Source organism: Bombina bombina, chromosome 5 (genome assembly GCF_027579735.1).
Source record: "Bombina bombina isolate aBomBom1 chromosome 5, aBomBom1.pri, whole genome shotgun sequence".
Classification (NCBI taxonomy): Eukaryota; Metazoa; Chordata; class Amphibia; order Anura; family Bombinatoridae; genus Bombina; species Bombina bombina.
In genome coordinates this window covers 967,482,948-967,502,619 of record NC_069503.1, presented here as the reverse complement: position 1 = coordinate 967,502,619, position 19,672 = coordinate 967,482,948, and the positions used below count along the sequence as shown (strand labels likewise).

General features: G+C 38.4%; 1 protein-coding gene across 1 annotated transcript in view; it reads right to left on the bottom strand.

Moving 5' to 3' along the window:
- Nucleotides 1-1,956, bottom strand: part of ATP6V0D2 (ATPase H+ transporting V0 subunit d2) — a 36,938-nt gene extending 34,982 nt beyond the window's left edge. The window contains exon 1 of the mRNA XM_053715173.1: nt 1,666-1,956. Within this exon, the coding sequence (XP_053571148.1) occupies nt 1,666-1,795 (130 nt within the window). The 5' untranslated portion in view covers nt 1,796-1,956. The remainder of the gene's footprint in view (nt 1-1,665) is intronic.
- Between the last annotated feature and the right edge of the window lie 17,716 nt (nt 1,957-19,672).

The window sequence follows — 19,672 nt, the reverse complement described above, 5'->3', positions numbered from 1 at the left end:
CATTTTTTACTTATGAAATTAATTAATATGAAAATGAAAGGCTATTTTTGGAATTATTATTAATGGTAGTTAAATATGTGTTTGGTGCTCCTTCTAATTAAGAGCCTTTTTTTTTAAAGTATATTTATGAGCTTTGTTATATAGACAGCTATTTTGAATTACAACTTGTAGTTTCATGGGAGTAGATAGGTTAATGGTAGTTTTTTCTTCACAGCAGAAGTGACCATCATTAGCTCAGTATGAGAAGAGAAGGGTGTGGTGTATTGGCTGTTTTTTTTTTTTTGGGGGGGGGGGGGGCAGCTATAGGTAGGCCCAATCATTGTAGTGGCCCAGCTTCAATATTCAGTCAGATCATACATTGCTTAATTATTTTACTTGGCTGTACTGAAAAAACAAAAAAAGTGAAAAATGCTGTGATTTGTACATTTTCTACTCTTTAAAGACAGTCTGTAGTGCATACTTAAAGGGACGTGATGATAAAACTCATAGCACTGAAGGCACCTCTGTCTCTGACACTCACCTCTGCCCTCTAAATGCACCACCCTCATGACCTTTTCATGTATCAGCTTTTCTTTGTCTCATAGCCACTCCAGAGCCTATATGGGAATAAGTTATGAAGTATGCATTTGAAGAGGTAAGCACAGTAGGCAATGTTGCCTTTGGTGCTTTCAAAAGAAGAAATTAAGCTTTAAAAAATATTCTGTTTACTGGTGTGCGTATTGAGGGTGGATTTATTAGTGCAAACTGTACATGGATTACACAACTTTGCAATATAGTTTCATTATTTATTTTGCCCCCTTTTCATGTAATTTTGCTCTGAAAATAGAACAATTTCTAGTTCTCATAATTTAAAATACACCTTGCTAAATTTTCAAGGCTAACTGCTAAATATCTGTCCCTAATTGGCTTTATTAGATAACTTCTATATAAGAAAATTTGATTATAGATCTAGTCAAAGTAAACAGGCTGTATCTATTGTCCCATAGACCAAAAAGACACATGCAATATAAAGCTTTGGACTTTACCAGCCACTGCCAATAAAGTAATTATGACTTTTGATCAAATTTAAATGACAACCATCTAATTTATCAACACAAAAACATTTGAGAAAATATAATTGTTTGCCTTAAAGGGACAGTCTACAATAGAATATTTATTGTTTTAAAAGATAGATAATCCCTTTATTATTCATTCCTTAGCTTTGATATATTGATATACTTTTTACCTCTGTGATTACCTTGTATCTAAGCCTGTTCTGACAGCCCCCTGATCACATGACTTTAACTTTATTATCTATTGACCTTCATTTAGTACTGTGTTGTGCTAAATCTTAAATAACTCCTTGTGCATGAACACAATGTTATCTATATGACCCAAATGAACTAGCAATCTTCAGTTGTGCAAAGCAAATAAAAAAAGCATGTGATAAGAGGCTGTCTATAGTGGCTTGGAAACAGGCAGAAATTTAGAGGTTTAAATGTTATAAAGTATATAATTATATCAATGTTTGTTGTGCAAAGCTGGGGAATGGTCAGTAAAGGCATTAACTCTTTTTTTAAACTATAACAATTTTAGTGTAGACTGTCCCTTTAATGAGCAGAAATCATAGTGAATAACAGTCTCAAAATAAGTTTTATAGAAAAAACTTTAGCCCATGATTCTTACCTTCCAATGTTTCACACTGTGCCAAGTTGATGTAGTCACCAGATTTCAGTATCCCTCCTTTAAATCCTCGGACGAGCCCCTCTAGATAGCCAGCATCCACATTAAAATAGAATTCTGAAGCACTAGGCATGGTGAACGCAGTAGGTCTCTACAGGTCTGATTGTGTTCTGGAACAGAGATGTATAAATGCCTGGTCTCTGCACACTGGCTTCCACACACCAATAATTTCCAGTACAACTCAGTTTGTGGCTTGCTAGTTTAGCTTGTTCCTGATTTGCAGCCTTTTACACAGTTCCTCTTTGTTTATTGTGTAAACACCAGCCACAGGCCTGAAACCTGCTAGTCGATCTCAAATACAGAACCTAATGACACTGATAGAGGACAAAATATAAACAACATCTGAAGTGAAACCCAGAGAATAGATAAGTGAAACTTCATTGTAAGTGGTAAATTATTTTATAAATGGAGAGAAACAAGCTATTTTATCACTTTCATTTAAATGGTTTGTGAAGACAAAGACCATGATTTAAAGAATTTTATATTTCATGGAGTCCATTTCAGTAATTTTTTTATTTGTTTTGTTACAACACAAAACAGCATCATTATTTTTTCAATGTGTTTTCCCATTAATATTTTATTCTATACATTTTCTTTACATTGATGCCCTATTTTTAGACCAATTTAAAAGGCTAGTAAACAACTTGGCCTAGATTACAAGTGGGGCAATACATTTATATCGCTCAGGGTCGCTAACTGCACTCAAGGTAAAATATTAGCACTCTAAGGTTAGCGCTAGTATTGAAAGTAAAAAGGTAGTGCGCAAGCAAAAGGCTCATGCACTCTAACTTCAGGACTATTCAGGATATTGTGATTGCCCAAAATCCCTCTCCCCATTGCATTGTATGGGGCATGCTAAAGAAAGCCTTTTCTATTTATCACTTTGCAAAATCTCTATATCTATATGAATATATATACATATGTGTATTCTGTGTGTTTGTTTATTAAAACCTTTCGTTGTGCTGACTCGTGCCTGTAGTGGTGCTTCTTTAAGGGGTATTCTTTCCTACTATTATTGTGTGGGATCCTAAGAGTGCTGAAGTCCCTCTCTTTCTTTCAGGATTTTTTCATGAATTCTGATTTTTCTTTCTTTTTTTGTAGTCTTTATTTCAACAAGAGGGTCTGCACTAAAACTCATTTGCAGCCTGGCAATCTGCTGAGTTTACCCATATGATATCTCTTCTATATCCCTTAGACATGTGTTAGTGTGGATATATACTATGATATCTCTCTCCCTATTTTCTGATAGTTACGTGTATGCATATATATATATATATATATATATATATATATATATATATATATATATATATATATATATATATATATATATATATAATTTTTTTAATAAAAAAGACAATTTTTCTTCTAAGTGAAGAACATAGGAATTTCAGGTATTTGATTAAGAACAAAGGGACAGGAAGGTAAGGGGTTACTATAGCACTCACTCTCACTCTCATAGGAGATATAAAGTAAAACCATTCATACTTTATTAGTCGTGTTAAAACCAGGATAAACATCCCTAGTGGATAAATTATACTACCCACAACCACCTATTTAACAATAATAAAAGCAAGGGGGGCCCTCCTAACACTCCTCTGTTTCCTGGCCGATAACTGGAAGCGTTGGCATCAGGTGGCTGGAGTGATAGGATGAGCCAGTAAAGGTATTTGATTAAAACACATTTACAACCTCTCTTCCTTTATCATAATTCTTCTTCAATTTTTACATACATTTGCCCAAGTAACATTTGGAAAGTTATCTGAATCACTGCTTCAGGGGCATCCAGATAGCATATTCTACTTATTATACAGTCCACTTGGACTAATTTCTCTGTTTTATGTTACCTATTATTATGCGGTTTGCATTTACTAGAAAATTTAAAAAATGAGCTGTATTAGCTTCAACAAGGAATAATTTGGAAAGGACTTTATGTTTGAACTCTGTGGTTGATTCTAAAGAAGTGCTAATTCTCAGAAGACTGTATGTGTTACAGGTTTCTTGAATGTATGAAGTTCTGTAATACCTGATTTTGCTGTATTATCTTCCTTTTCAATGTTGTATAATATATGCTCAATAAAAACCGTTTAAACAAAAAAAAACAAACACATTTACAACCATGTAAAAAAGAAATCAAATGGGTCAAACAAGTAGGCCAAGAGTATCCCAGGGGGAAAAAAGACAACTGTAAAACAGAGAAGAAAAAATTATTCTGGAACTAGTTTTAAAGTCTGTCCCATTCACTTATAATTTCCTAATACTATTGCAGAATAATAAACAATTTTATGTTAATAATTTGATTTGCCACTAGTACCAAAAATGTAACCCTATTTAATAGATGGATTCTGAATTTGTATAAAGAAGAACCAGTATCCTTGAAATAGGAATTTGTTTCTTATGATTTGCAATGAAAAATAAAAGATTATGGTACAGACGCATTGAAAAAGCTAGATGTGAAACGCGCTTCATTGCTCAAGCCTATGGGCTATATGTGTAATTTATCATTTTGATGTTATGAGGACTAACAATGCTTTGTAAAGTGACTAGCATGGGAATACCCTATCTTTTTAAATAATTGTGATGGTAACATGAGAGTATAGTCAATGGCCATCCTTGATCTTTCCCTTGTTGGGATTTAATTGTCACATATAGTTTAGAGAGAGAGCAAAAGAGAGGGGGAGAGAGAGCACAAAAGAGGGGGGGAGAGAGCGCAAAAGAGAGGGGGGAGAGCGCAAAAGAGAGGGGGGAGAGAGAGAGCGCAAAAGAGAGGGGGAGAGAGAGAGCGCAAAAGAGAGGGGGAGAGAGACAGCGCAAAAGAGAGGGGGGAGAGAGAGAGCTCAAAAGAGGGGGGGAGAGAGAGAGCTCAAAAGAGAGGGGGAGAGAGCGCAAAAGAGAGGGGGAGAGAGCGCAAAAGAGAAGGGGGAGAGAGAGCAAAAGAGAGGGGGAGGGAGAGAGCGCAAGGGGTGGGACCGCTGTACTGCAAAAAATGGCCCATGTGAACGGGCTTTAGGACTAGTCCTATATAATAAAAGGCCAGGTATGTTTGTCAGATGCAGTCATGCGCAGTAGAGACTGTAGAGGACAAACATACCTGACCTTGAGCAGCAGAGTAGTGCGCAATGCGGAAGCTGCCTGTTAGGGGCGTGACCGGGCGTGCCGTAATGGGGGCGTGGCCGGGCGTGCCGTAATGGAGGCATGGCCAGGCGTGACATAATAGGGGCGTGGCCTCGCTGGAGCACGCGTGAGGGGCGTGGCAGGTGGGAGAGAGGTGGGAGAGACCAAAAGAGAGGAGGGAAAGAGAGAAAGTGAGCAAAAGAGGGGGGAAGAGAGAGAGCAAAAGAGAGGGGAGAGAGGGCGCAAAAGAGGGAGAGAGAGGGCGCAAAAGAGGGAGAGAGAGAGCGCAAAAGAGAAGGGGAGAGAGCATAAAAGAGAGGGGGAGATAGAGCAAAAGAGAGGGAGAGAGCAAAAGCGGGGAGAGAGAGAGTAAAAGAGGGGAGAGAGAGAGAGTAAAAGAGGGGGAGAGAGAGCAAAATAGGAGAGAGAGCAAGATAGGGGGGAGAGACTAGAAAAGGGGGGAAGAGAGAGAGAGAGCGAACAAAAGAGGGCAGAAACAGCAAAGTAGGGGAGAGAGAGAGAGCAAAAGAGGGGGGAGAGAGCAAAAGAGGGGGAGAGAGAGAGCACAAGAGGGGAGAGAGAGGACAAAATAAGGGGGAGAGAGAGCGCAAAATAAGGGGGAGAGAGAGAGCTCAAAAGAGAAGGGAGGGAGAGAGCTCAAAAGAGAGGGGGGAGAGAGAGCGCAAAAGAGAGGAGGGAGAGAGAGAGAGCAAGGGTTGAAACCGCGGTACTTACAAAATTGGCCTGTGTACATGGGCTTTAGGACTAGTTTATTTATAAAGCACCAGAAAATTCCAGAGTGGGTACATGAGCAGGGGTACATAATGACCCTCATTAATGGTAACTGTACAGAAACAAATCCTAACAAAACAAATAAATAAGGAGGATATTGCATATATTTTGAGCATGTAGTTAATATTAATTAAATTAGTAATAATTCATTAAGTAAAAAGTTTGCATCATACAGAAAGTACATCAGAGAATACAAGAAACCCATAACAAATTTCCAATATGATGCAATTATAGTAACTTGCAAACGGTATGTGTTGGCGAAACTGGTTGCTAGGCTACATTAGTGAGTTGGACAATAGTTATGGTTTTCCTAAGGCCTAGGATTATTAATCAGTGGAGTAACAGATTAGTTTTGGGCCCTTTTTGTCTAAGGGAATGTTAAGTTAGCTTTAACCTATTGGCTGTCTGAGGTGACCAACCATTAAACAGTACCCTAAATATGAACTTACAAAAAAAATAATGGAAAATGATGTATTGTGTGAATGAATGAGTATTTTTGGACAATATGTGACCATATGGATGAAGCTACATGAAAGGTTTAGAATCTACTGACCTGTATTTCACGTGCATGGTAGAATATTGTACAACAAAAAAACAACTTAGGGCCAACTTTGTGTGAAAACCAGAAAGTTTGTAAATGTTTTGTGTTCATTTATCGCTGTAGAGACTGATCTATTAACCAACATAAACAATAGGTGACCAAAATTCATACTGGTATAGGGAATATTTTAAAAAACAAAATATAAAAAAATATAGATGAAATTGTATTTTTTATGCTACAGTTATCTATAATGTGTTATTGTGGTGTGATCAGATGAAGAACCATTACCAACAAACAAATGTAGATACGTTTTGCGTTTCCTGTTGGCTTAGCTTGGTTTGTCGCATTGTTACAGATGACTTCTCTACAGATGTACAACATTTGTATTAGGCATGGATTTGTGTGAAGGATGTAATTGTGCTGCTTTTTTGAACACCAATTGTATACAAAATGGCTGCCAGAATTTTGAAAATTGCAAAAAATAACACTAGAATTTTTTTTTTTTTTTATTCTACACTTTCTGAATCGTGAAGTTAATTTTCACATTCATAGTCCTTAAAACCTTTAATTCCTGGCAAGAACATTCTATGAAGGACATCTATTTATACTATGGAACGTGGTTGTAGCATAATGTAAGCAACTGTCTAGGGCAACCTTCTCTGAGAACAAGTAATACAATGTTGTGACAAATGGCCTGTAACCTTACATTCCCTACACATATGTATATATATCAGTTACACAACATGATGAAGTTCCTTTAGGTTCACTTGAATAGATACTAAAGGAGCCTTATGGATAAAGACATCAGAAATACATTTAAACCAAGTACCCTATGCTAAGTCATAATAAAAATATGCTACACAAATTGTCTATTGCATAGGATAAAATTTATATTCACTATTTATGGGAGCTGGCCCGTAAGGTTCAGAAAAAGAACTTGTAAAATATATTTAAAGTTACATTTTTTCCTTTCATGATTCAGATAGAGCATGCGATTTTACACAATTTAAAGGGACAATCAAGTCAAAATTAAACTTTCATGATTCATATAGAGGGGCTAATTTATCAAGGGCCAAATGGTCCCTGATTCCCGTGCGAGTCTTCAGGCTCACTGCAAATGGCAGATAAGAAGCAGCTCCTCCTGAACTGGTCCACTGCCTCTGAGGCTGCGGACATCAATCCGCCCAATCCAATACGATCCGGTTGATTGACACCCCCTGCTAGCTGCTGATTGGCCGCGAATCTGCAGAGGGTGGCATTGCACAAGCAGTTCACCAAAACTGCTTGTGCACACTGTCGGCATTCAGCAATGTCTGGCGGACATGATACACTACAGCGCATCATGTCTATCAGACATTAGTAAATCAGCCCCAGAGCATGCATTTTAAACAACTTTCTAATTTACATCCATATTAAAGGGACAGTCAACACCAGAATGTTTGTTGTTTTAAAATATAGATAAGCCCTTAATTACCCATTTCCCAGTTTTGCATAACCCACACAGTTATAATTATACACATTTTACCTCTGTAATAACCTTGTATCTAAGCCTCAGCAGACTGCCCCCTTATTTCAGTTCTTTTGACAGACTTGCATTTTAGCCAGTCAGAGCTGACTCCACGGTAAATTCACGTGCATGAGCTCAATGTTATCTATATGAAACACATGAACTAATGCCCTCTAGTGGTGAAAAACTATCAAAATGCATTTAGATTAGAGGCGGCCTTCAAAGTCTAAGAAATTAGCATATGAACCTCCTAAGTTTAGCTTTCAACTAAGAATACCAATAGAACAAACCAAAATTGGTGATACAAGTAGATTGGAAAGTTGTTTAAAATAACATGCCCTATTTGAATTATGAAAGTTTTTTTGGGACTTGACTGTCCCTTTAAATGTGCACAGTCTGTTCATATTTACACTTTTTGAGTCACCAGCTCAAAAAATGCATTTGTGATTGGATGATGGCTGTCACATGACACAGGAGGAGTGGAAATAGACATAACTTTGACATTTGTCAGAAAAAAAAAATCTACTACTAATTTGAATGTTATCCATATGCAAGAGCACTAGATGGCAGCACTATTTCCTACCATGGAGTGCGCCAGACACGTACCTAGGTATCTCTTCAACAAACAATACCATCGGAACCAAGCAAATTTCATAATAAAAATACATTTGAAACTTTTTTAAAATTGTATGCTCTGTCTTAATCACAAAAGAAAATATTTGGGTGTCACATCCCTTTAACCCCTTAACGACCGAGGACGTGCAGGGTACGTCCTCAAAAAAAAGGCAGTTAATGCCTGAGAACGTACCCTGCACGTCCTCGGTGTGGAAAGCAGCTGGAAGCGATCCTGCTCGCTTCCAGCTGCTTTCCGGTTATTGCAGTGATGCCTCGATATGGAGGCATCCTGCAATAACCCCCCTTGGCCATCCGATGCAGAGAGAGCCACTCTGTGGCCCTCTCTGCACCGGACATCGGTGGCCGGTATCGTTGGTGGGTGGGAGCAAGTCTGGGAGGCGGGTGGGCGGCCATCGATGTGCCCAGTGGAGTGGAGGGGGGCGGGATCGGGGGCGGGAGGGGCGGGAGCGCGCACGGGAGCGCGCGCGTGCACGGGGGGCGGCGGGCGGGCGCGTGCACGGGGCGGGAGCGGGAGGGAACCGCTACACTACAGAAAAATCAAGTTTCAAAAGTACATCAAATAACTTTTTGAAAGCTGTAAATAACAGCTAAGAGATGTGGAAGGGGTGGGGGGTTGATCTTGGGGGGGGGGGGGAAGCTACACTGCAGAAAAGGGTTTTTTTTTTTAAAAAAGGCACATTTTTTCACTAAACTGGGTACTGGCAGACAGCTGCCAGTACCCAAGATGGCGCCCATTAAGGCAGAGGGGGAGGGATAGAGAGCTCTTTGGTGGGGGATCAGTAAGGCTGGGGGCTAAGGGGGGATCCTACACAGCAGCATATGTAAATATGCTAAAAAAAAAAACCCCCCAAATATAGCTTTTATTTTAGTACTGGCAGAGTTTCTGCCAGTACTTAAGATGGCGGGGACAATTGGGGGGTGGGGGAGGGAAGAGAGCTGTTTGGGAGAGATCAGGGGGTCTCATGTTTCAGGTGGGAGGCTGAGCTCTACACTAAAGCTAAAATTAACCCTGCAAGCTCCCTACAAGCTACATAATTAACCCCTTCACTGCTAGCCATAATACACGAGTGAAATGCAGTGGCATTTGGCGGCCTTCTAATTACCAAAAAGCAACGCCAAAGCCATATATGTCTGCTATTTCTGAACAAAGGGGATCCCAGAGAAGCATTTACAACCATTTGTGCCATAATTGCACAAGCCGTTTGTAAATGATTTCAGTGAGAAACCTAAAATTGTGAAAAATTTAACGTTTTTTTTAATTTGATCGCATTTGGCGGTGAAATGGTGGCATGAAATATACCAAAATGGGCCTAGATCAATACTTGGGGTTGTCTACTACACTACACTAAAGCTAAAATTAACCCTAGAAGCTCCCTACATGCTCCATAATTAACCCCTTCACTGCTGGGCATAATACACGTGTAGTGCGCAGTGGCATTTAGCAGCCTTCTAATTACTAAAAAGCAACGCCAAAGCCATATATGTCTGCTATTTCTGAACAAAGGGGATCCCAGGGAAGAATTTACAACCATTTAAGCCATAATTGCACAAGCTGTTTGTAAATAATTTCAGTGAGAAACCAAAAGTTTGTAAAAAAATTTGTAAAAAAGTGAACGATTTTTTGTATTTAATCGCATTTGGCGGTGAAATGGTGGCATGAAATATACCAAAATGGGCCTAGATCAATACTTTGGGATGTCTACTAAAAAAAATTATATACATGTCAATGGATATTCAGAGATTCCTGAAAGATATTAGTGTTCTAATGTAACTAGCGCTAATTTTGAAAAATAATGGTTTGGAAATAGCAAAGTGCAACTTGTATTTATGGCCCTATAACTTACAAAAAAAGCAAAGAAGATGTAAACATTGGGTATTTCTAAACTCAGGACAAAATTTAGAAACTATTTAGCACGGGTGTTTTTTGGTGGTTGTAGATGTGTAACAGATTTTGGGGGTCAAAGTTAGAAAAAGTGTGTTTTTTTCAATTTTTTCCTCATATTTTATAATTTTTTTTATAGTAAATTATAAGATATGATGAAAATAATGGTATCTTTAGAAAGTCCATTTAATGGCGAGAAAAACGGTATATAATATGTGTGGGTACAGTAAATGAGTAAGATGAAAATTACAGCTAAACACAAACACCGCAAAAATGTAAAAATAGCCTTGGTCCCAAACGGACAGAAAATGGAAAAGTGCTGTGGTCATTAAGGGGTTAATCAAAATAGAACTATAAAAATGAAACAAATATATCTATCTATTTATCAATATAAAACATACATCTCGTGTTCTCTGTTTCTCACATCCTCATGATATTATATAACAAGTACTGTTCCGTCCCTACCATGAACACGCTAGTTCTCAAGTAAATCTCGCTGACACAGAATGCACAAAGTGTCCTTACAGGTTTATTCATTAAAACATAAAAGAGTGGCAACATAAATTACACTTCTGGAAAGAATGGTCGTGTCTAAGAATTCACTTTAATAAATCTTGTTCTGTGTCTTAGAACTGTGCACATTATTTTTATCTTGCTATTGTTTTAATCTACAAAATAACCATTCATTTAGCTCGTATAGAAGACATTTCCAAATGAAAAGGTTGGCACAGATTTGCAAACTATCTAGAGAGCTATTCTTAGTAAAATCATATTTTTTACACCACGTTGCAGCCCTCTTTTTGTACACAATGTCACCATGAATACAGTATGTGCAGGATCTGTTATCAGTACAAAATAAAATTAAAAGGACATAAAAGACTATAATTAAATGACATTTGTGTAATCTTGCAATCAGTTAGCAAACCAACTAAATGCAAAAGCTTTCCAAATATATTAACTCCTCATTTGCTGCAGTTGTTTTTAAATGGCCAAAGTACTCCACCACTTTACTTATGTCTATCTGGACTTTTTCTTAGTAGGTAAAGCTTGCCACTGTCATTTTATTTGCACCCATTAGGGACTAATATGCAGCAGGGTTAGGCTTAAAAGACATGAAACACTTTGAGGGATACTTATCAAGCCATCAAGCGCAAATACGCTGGAATTCCACAGCGTAATTGTGGCGAGTCTGATTTGCCTCATTTATCAAAGCCTATAGACCGGCAAAAGTTGAAATTTGTGATGTAACATATGATCCGCCGGTCTCAATCCGACACCTATCGATGCTTACATCATTACAGATGTTCCGAATACAAATTTGGCACTATCTGACATTTTTTGTCATTTATCAAACTTCTAACCGGTACGCTTGCAACTATTCCGGCCCTGTGTACCTAGTTTTTTAATCCGCCACCCTGGAGGCCGTGAATGCCATAGGAAACAATGGGAGTCTGAAAGCAGCAAAAGCTTATGTTCGATGCTGCCAGATATCCCATTAATGGGGAGCTTAGGTTTTTTAGATTTAGTTTTTATTTGGGGGGGTTGGTTGTGTGGGTGGTGGGTTTTACTGTTGGGGGGGTGTTTGTATTTTTATTTACAGGTAAAAGAGTTGATTTCTTTGGGGCAATGCCCCACAAAAGGCCCTTTTAAAGGGACATTATACACTCATTTTTTCTTTGCATAAATGTTTTGTAGATGATCTATTTATATAGCCCATAAAGTGTTTTTTTTTAACCCCTTAATGACCACAGCACTTTTCCATTTTCTGTCCGTTTGGGACCAAGGCTATTTTTACATTTTTGCGGCGTTTGTGTTTAGCTGTAATTTTCTTCTTACTCATTTACTGTACCCACACATATTATATACCGTTTTTCTCGCTATTAAATGGACTTTCTAAAGATACCATTATTTTCATCATATCATATAATTTACTATAAAAAAAATGATAAAATATGAGGAAAACTGGAAAAAATCACACTTTTTCTAACTTTGACCCCCAAAATCTGTTACATATCTAAAACCACCAAAAAACACCCATGCTAAATAGTTTCTAAATTTTGTCCTGAGTTTAGAAATACCCAATGTTTACACGTTCTTTGCTTTTTTTGCAAGTTATAGGGCCATAAATACAAGTAGCACTTTGCTATTTCCAAACCATTTTTCTTCCAAAATTAGCGCTAGTTACATTAGAACACTAATATCTTTCAGGAATCCCTGAATATCCCTTGACATGTATATATTTTGTTTTAGTAGACATCCCAAAGTATTGATCTAGGCCAATTTTGGTATATTTCATACCACCATTTCACCGCCAAATGCGATCAAATACAAAAAATCGTTCACTTTTTCACAAATTTTTTCACAAACTTTCGGTTTCTCACTGAAATTATTTACAAACAACTTGTGCAATTATGGCATAAATGGTTGTAAATTCTTCTCTGGGATCCCCTTTGTTCAGAAATAGCAGACATATATGGCTTTGGCGTTGCTTTTTGGTAATTAGAAGGCCGCTAAATGCCACTGCGCACCACAAGTGTATTATGCCCAGCAGTTAAGGGGTTAATTAGGGAGCTTTTAGGGAGCTTGTAGGGTTAATTTTAGCTTTAGTGTAGTGTAGTAGACAACCCCAAGTATTGATCTAGGCACATTTTGGTATATTTCATGCCACCATTTCACCGCCAAATGCGATCAAATTAAAAAAAACGTAAAATTTTTCACAATTTTAGGTTTCTCACTGAAATCATTTACAAACAGCTTGTGCAATTATGGCACAAATGGTTGTAAATGCTTGTCTGGGATCCCCTTTGTTCAGAAATAGCAGACATATATGACTTTGGTGTTGCTTTCTGGTAATTAGAAGGCCGCTAAATCCTGCTGCGCCTCACACGTGTATTATGGCTAGCAGTGAAGGGGTTAATTAGGGAGTTTGTAGGGAGCTTGCAGGGTTAATTTTAGCTTTAGTGTAGAGATCAGCCTCCCATCTGGCACATCCCACCCCCTGATCCCTCCCAAACAGCTCCCTTCCCTCCCCCACCCCACAATTGTCCCCGCCATCTTAAGTACTGGCAGAAAGTCTGCCAGTACTAAAATAAAAGGGTTTTTTAAAAAAAAAAAAATATGCTACTGTGTAGGATCCCCCCCTTAGCCCCCAACCTCCCTGATCCCCCCCAAAACTGCTCTCTAACCCTCCCCTCTACCTTATTGGGGGCCATCTTGGGTACTGGCAGCTGTCTGCCAGTACCCAGTTTGCAATAAAAAGTGTTTTTTTGTTTATTTTTTTTTTTCTGTAGTGTAGCTTCCCCAACCCCCCCCCCCACAGACAAACCCCCACCACCTTGCTGATCGTATTTTTTATTTGACATTTTTCACATTTTTTATTTTCAGCATTTTCTGTAGTGTAGCGGTTCCCACCCGCTCCCTCCCCGTGCACGCGCCCGCCCCCACCCTCCCGTGCACTGTCCCTTTAAGGGCCATTGGTAGTTTATTGTGGGCTAGGTTTTTTTTTATTTTGGGGGGCTTTTTTATTTTGATAGGGCTATTAGATTAGGTGTAATTAGTTTAAATATTTGATCATTTCTTTTATATTTTGTGTAACTTGGTGTTTATTATTTTCTGTAACAAACACCGCAATTACGAGTTTTGCGTTAGCCTTAAAAAGCAGCGTTGAGAGGTCCCAACGCTGCTTTTTACCTAACGCTGGTATTAAGAGTCTGACAGGTACAGGCTCACCGCTCACTTTTCTTCAGCTACTCAAGGCTACCACAAATCCCCTTACGTCAATTGCGTATCCTATCTTTTTAATGGGATTTGCCTAACGCTGGTATTACGAGTCTTGGAAGAAGTGAGCGGTAGACCCTCTCCTGTCAAGACTTCTACCGCATTTAAAAGTCAGTAGTTAAGAGTTTTATGGGCTAACGCAGGAACATAAAACTCTTAACTAAAGTGCTAAAAAGTACACTAACACCCATAAACTACCTATTAACCCCTAAACCGAGGCCCCCCCACATAGCAAACACTATAATAAAAATTGTTAACCCCTAATCTGCTGACCGGACATCGCCGCCACCTACATTATACCTATGAACCCCTAATCTGCTGCCCCTAACATCGCCGACACCTACATTATATTTATTAACCCCTAATCTGTCGCCGCCACCTACCTACAATTATTAACCCCTAATCTGCCGACCGGACAATGCCGCCACTTTAATAAATGTATTAACCCCTAAACCACTGCACTCCCACCTCGCAAACAGTTACATTTTATTAACCCCTAATCTGCCGCCCCTAACATCGCCGACACCTACTTACATTTATTAACCCTTAATCTGCCACCCCCAACGTCGCTGCTACTATATTAAAGTTATTAACCCCTAAACCTAAGTCTAACCCTAACCCCCCCTAACTTAAATATAATTTAAATTAAACAAAATACATTTAACATAATTAAATAAATTATTCCTATTTAAAACTAAATACTTACCTATAAAATAAACCCTAAGATAGCTACAATATAATTAATAATTACATTGTAGCTAGCTTATGATTTATATTTATTATTTATTTTACAGGCAACATTGAATTTATTTTAGCTAGGTACAATAGGTATTAAATAGTTATTAACTATTTAATAACTACCTAGCTAAAATAAGTATAAAATTACCTGTAAAATAAATCCTAACCTTAGTTACAATTACACCTAACACTACACTATCATTAAATAAATTACCTAAACTACCTACAATTAATTACAATTAAATTCAATAAACTAAATTACGGAAAAAAACCCACTAAATTACAGAAAACAAAAAAAGAATTACATGAATTTTAAACTAATTACACCTACTCTAATCCCCCTAATAAAAAAAGCCCCCCAAAATAATAAAATTTCCCTACCCTATACTAAATTACAAATAGCCTTTAAAAGGGCCTTTTGCGGGGCATTGCCCCAAAGTAATCAGCTCTTTTACCTGTAAAAGAAAAATACAATACCCCCCCAACATTAAAACTCACCACCCACACACCCCTACTCTAAAACCCACCCAATCCCCCCTTAAAAAATCCTAACACTAACCCCCTGAAGATCTCCCTACCTTGAGCCGTCTTCACCCAGCCGGGTCCTTCATCCAATCGGGGCAGAAGAGGTCCTCCAGACGACAGAAGGCTTCATCCAGGCTGCATCTTCTATCTTTATCCTTCCGGAGCGGAGCAGAGCCATCTTCTATCCAGCCGACCCAGAGCCATCCTCTTCAAATGACGTCCTAACGAAGAATGAAGGTTCCTTTAAATGACATCATCCAAGATGGTGTCCCTTGAATTCCCGGAATTAAGGTAGAAAAAATCCTATTGGCTGATTGGATCAGCCAATAGGATTGAGCTTGCATTCTATTGGCTGTTCCAATCAGCCAGTAGAATGCAACCATAATCCTATTGGCTGATTGCATCAGCCAATAGGATTTTTCCTACCTTAATTCCGATTGGCTGATAGAATCCTATCAGCCAATTGGAATTCAAGGGACGCTATCTTGGATGACGTCATTTAAAGGAACCTTCATTCTTCGTTAGGACGTCGTTTGAAGAGGATGGCTCCGCGTCGGCTGGATAGAAGATGGCTCCGCTCTGCTCCGGAAGGATGAAGATATAAGATGCAGCCTGGATGAAGCCTTCTGCCGTCTGGAGGACCACTTGTGCCCGGCTGGGTGAAGATGGCTCAAGGTAGTGAGATCTTCAGGGGGTTAGAGTTAGGTTTTTTTAAGGGGGGATTGGGTGGGTTTTAGAGTAGGGGTGTGTGGGTTGTGGGCTATAATGTTGGGGGCATTGTATTTTTCTTTTACAGGTAAAAGAGCTGATTACTTTGGGGCAATGCCCCGCAAAAGGCCCTTTTAAGGGCTATTTGTAATTTAGTATAGGGTAGGGAAATTTTATTATTTTGGGGGGCTTTTTTATTTTATTAGGGGGATTAGAGTAGGTGTAATTAGTTTAAAATTCTTGTAATTCTTTTTTTATTTTCTGTAATTTAGTGGGGGGGTTTTCTCGTAATTTAGTTTATTGAATTTAATTGTAATTAATTGTAGGTAGTTTAGGTAATTTATTTTAAAGGTAATTTAGTACTTATTTTAGTTATTTAGTTATTAAATAGTTAATAACTATTTAATAACTATTATACCTAGTTAAAATAAATACAAAGTTGCCTGTAAAATAAATATAAATCCTAAACTAGCTACAATGTAACTATTAGTTATATTGTAGCTAGCTTAGGGTTTATTTTATCGGTAAGTATTTAGTTTTAAATAGAATTAATTTATTTATTAATTTCGTATAATTTAAATTATATTTAAGTTAGGGGGGGTTAGACTTAGGTTTAGGGGTTAATAAATTTATTATAGTAGTGGCGACGTTGGGGTCGGAATATTAGGGGTTAATAAATGTAGGTAGGTGTCGGCGACGTTGGCGGGGGGCAGATTAGGGGTTAATAAAATGTATTAAAGTGGCGGCGATGTCCGGTCGCCAGATTAGGGGTTAATAATTGTAGGTAGGTGGTGGCGACGTTGGGGGCGGCAGATTAGGGTTTTATAACTATAATGTAGGTGGCGGCGATGTTGGGGGCAGTATATTAGGGGTTCATAGGGATAATGTAGGTGGCGGCGGTGTCCGGAGCGGCAGATTAAGGGTTAAAAATATAATGTAGGTGTCAGCGATAGCGGGGCAGCAGATTAGGGGTTAATAAGTGTAAGATTAGGGATGTTTAGACTCGGGGTTCATGTTAGGGTGTTACGTGCAGACATATTTTTTATTTTCCCATAGGAATCAATGCTTTTTTGCAGGGTATTAGGTTTTTTTCCAGCCAGCTCAGCCCATTGTTTCCTATGGGGAAATCGTGCACGAGCACGTTTAGCCAGCTTACCGCTACCGTAAGGCAACGCTGGTATTGAGGTGAGATGTGGAGCTAAATTCTGCTCTACGCTCACCTTTTTGCGGCTAACGGCAGGTTTAAAAAAACCTGTAATACCAGCGTTGGCTTAAGGGAGCAGTGGAAAAAAAAGGAGCGGGGTTCATGTTAGGGTGTTACGTGCAGACATATTTTTTATTTTCCCATAGGAATCAATGCTTTTTTGCAGGGTATTAGGTTTTTTTCCAGCCAGCTCAGCCCATTGTTTCCTATGGGGAAATCGTGCACGAGCACGTTTAGCCAGCTTACCGCTACCGTAAGGCAACGCTGGTATTGAGGTGAGATGTGGAGCTAAATTCTGCTCTACGCTCACCTTTTTGCGGCTAACGGCAGGTTTAAAAAAACCTGTAATACCAGCGTTGGCTTAAGGGAGCAGTGGAAAAAAAAGGAGCGTTAGAACCGCAAGCCTTACCGACAAAAACTCGTAATCTAGGCAATAGTTTTTTTTAATTTTTTGTAACTTAGTTGTTATTTCTTTGTAACTTAGTAATTTTTTATAGGAGATTGATTTAAATAACTTGAGTAGGGTAAGGGTTTTTAAATATGTTATATAGTTAATTTAATTGTTAGTTTAATGTAATTTTAGTATAATAGTTAGGGTAGGTTAATTAATAGTTTAATATAGTTTAATGTAATTTTAGTATAATAGTTAGGGTAGGTTAATTAGTAGGTTAATATAGTTTATTTTAATTCTAAAGGTAAGTTTAAATTTATTATAAGATAGGGATGAGTTAATATTTAATGTAAAGTTGGCGGGTTGTTAGGTTTAGGGGTTAATAGCTTAAATTAGTTTATGGCGATGTGGGGGACTGGCGGTTTAGGGGTTAATAGGTTTAGTAAGTGGTAGTGATGTGGGAGGCCAGGGGTTTAGGGGTTAATGCATTTATTTAGTTGCGGTGGGCTCCGGGAGCGGCGGCATAGGGGTTAATACATTTAGTTAGTTGCGGCGGTGTCAGGGAGCGGCGGCATAGGGGTTAATAACATTATTAGAGTTGCGGTGGGCTCTGGGAGTGGAGGGATGGGGGTTAATAACTTTATTAGAGTTGCGGTGGGCTCTGGGAGCAGGGGGATGGGGGTTAATAACTTTATTTAGTTGCGGCGGGGTCCGGGAGCGGCAGGATAGGGGTTAAACATTTTTGTATAGTGGTGGTGTTTAGTGACAGGGTATAAATAAAGTTGGGAAAAAGCCGAATAGCAGCGAGATCGATGACTGTTAGTTAACAACAGTCTGCTGCTCATCGCCCCGTACTTGGTGCGTGGCTTTTTGACAGCTTTTTTGATAAATATGGAGAGCATATTCAGGTCCGCTGCGATGTTAGGTGAGCGTATTGGTGCCGGCAAATGCAGCACATTTGACGGCTTGATAAATAGGCCTCTTTGAGATGGTAATATAAAATGAAAAATTGTATATATAAAAAAAAAAGCCAATCGGAATCTAAGGGACGCCATCTTGGATGACGTCACTTAAAGGAACCTTCATTCGTCGGGTAGTCGTCGGCTGAAGAGGATGCTCCGCGTCGGATGTCTTGAAGATGGACCCGCTCCGCGCCGGATAGATGAAGATAGAAGATGCCGTCTGGATGAAGACACTTGCCGTCTGGAGGACCACTTCTGCCCGGCTTGGATGAAGACGTCTCCCGGTAAGTCGATCTTCAGGGGGTTAGGTTTTTTTTAAGGGTGTATTGGGTGGGTTTTATTTTTAGGTTAGGGCTTTGGGCTGCAAAAGAGCTAACTGCCCTTTTAAGGGCAATGCCCATCCAAATGCCCTTTTCAGGGCAATGGGGAGCTTAGGTTTTTTTAGTTAGTATTTTTTTGGGGGGTTGGTTGTGTGGGTGGTGGGTTTTACTGTTGGGGGTTGTTTGTATTTTTTTTTACAGGTTAAACTGCTGATTACTTTGGGGCAATGCCCCGCAAAAGGCCATTTTAAGGGCTATTGGTAGTTTCGTTTAGGCTAGGGTTTTTTTTTATTTGGGGGGGGGGCTTTTTTTTTGATAGGGCTATTAGATTAGGTGTAATTAGTTTAAATTTCTGTAATTTGTTTATTATTTTCTGTAATTTAGTGTTTGTTTTTTTGCACTTTAGATAATTTTATTTCATTTAGGTCATTGTATTTAATTTAGTTAATTGTATTTAATTTAGTTAATTTATTTAATTTATAGTGTAGTGTTAGGTGTAATTATAACTTAGGTTAGGTTTTATTTTACAGGTACTTTTGTATTTATTTTAGCTAGGTAGTTATTAAATAGTTAATAACTATTTAATAACTATTCTACCTAGTTAAAATAAATTACGAACAGAATGATTTGCGCTAAAAAATATATGACTAATAAATAATCTTAATTTGGGTCTATATCCTTATTTGTATGTTGTCACATCAGTATACATACAAATATATGTCTTACCAATAATAGTTATAAGGTATAACAGAAAATGAAAGAACAGAATGAAGAAATACAGGCAGTTACAATAGAGAAACAAATTGATATTAAGTAACTCTTAATTTTCTGCCTATTTATACTATCCCTTTAA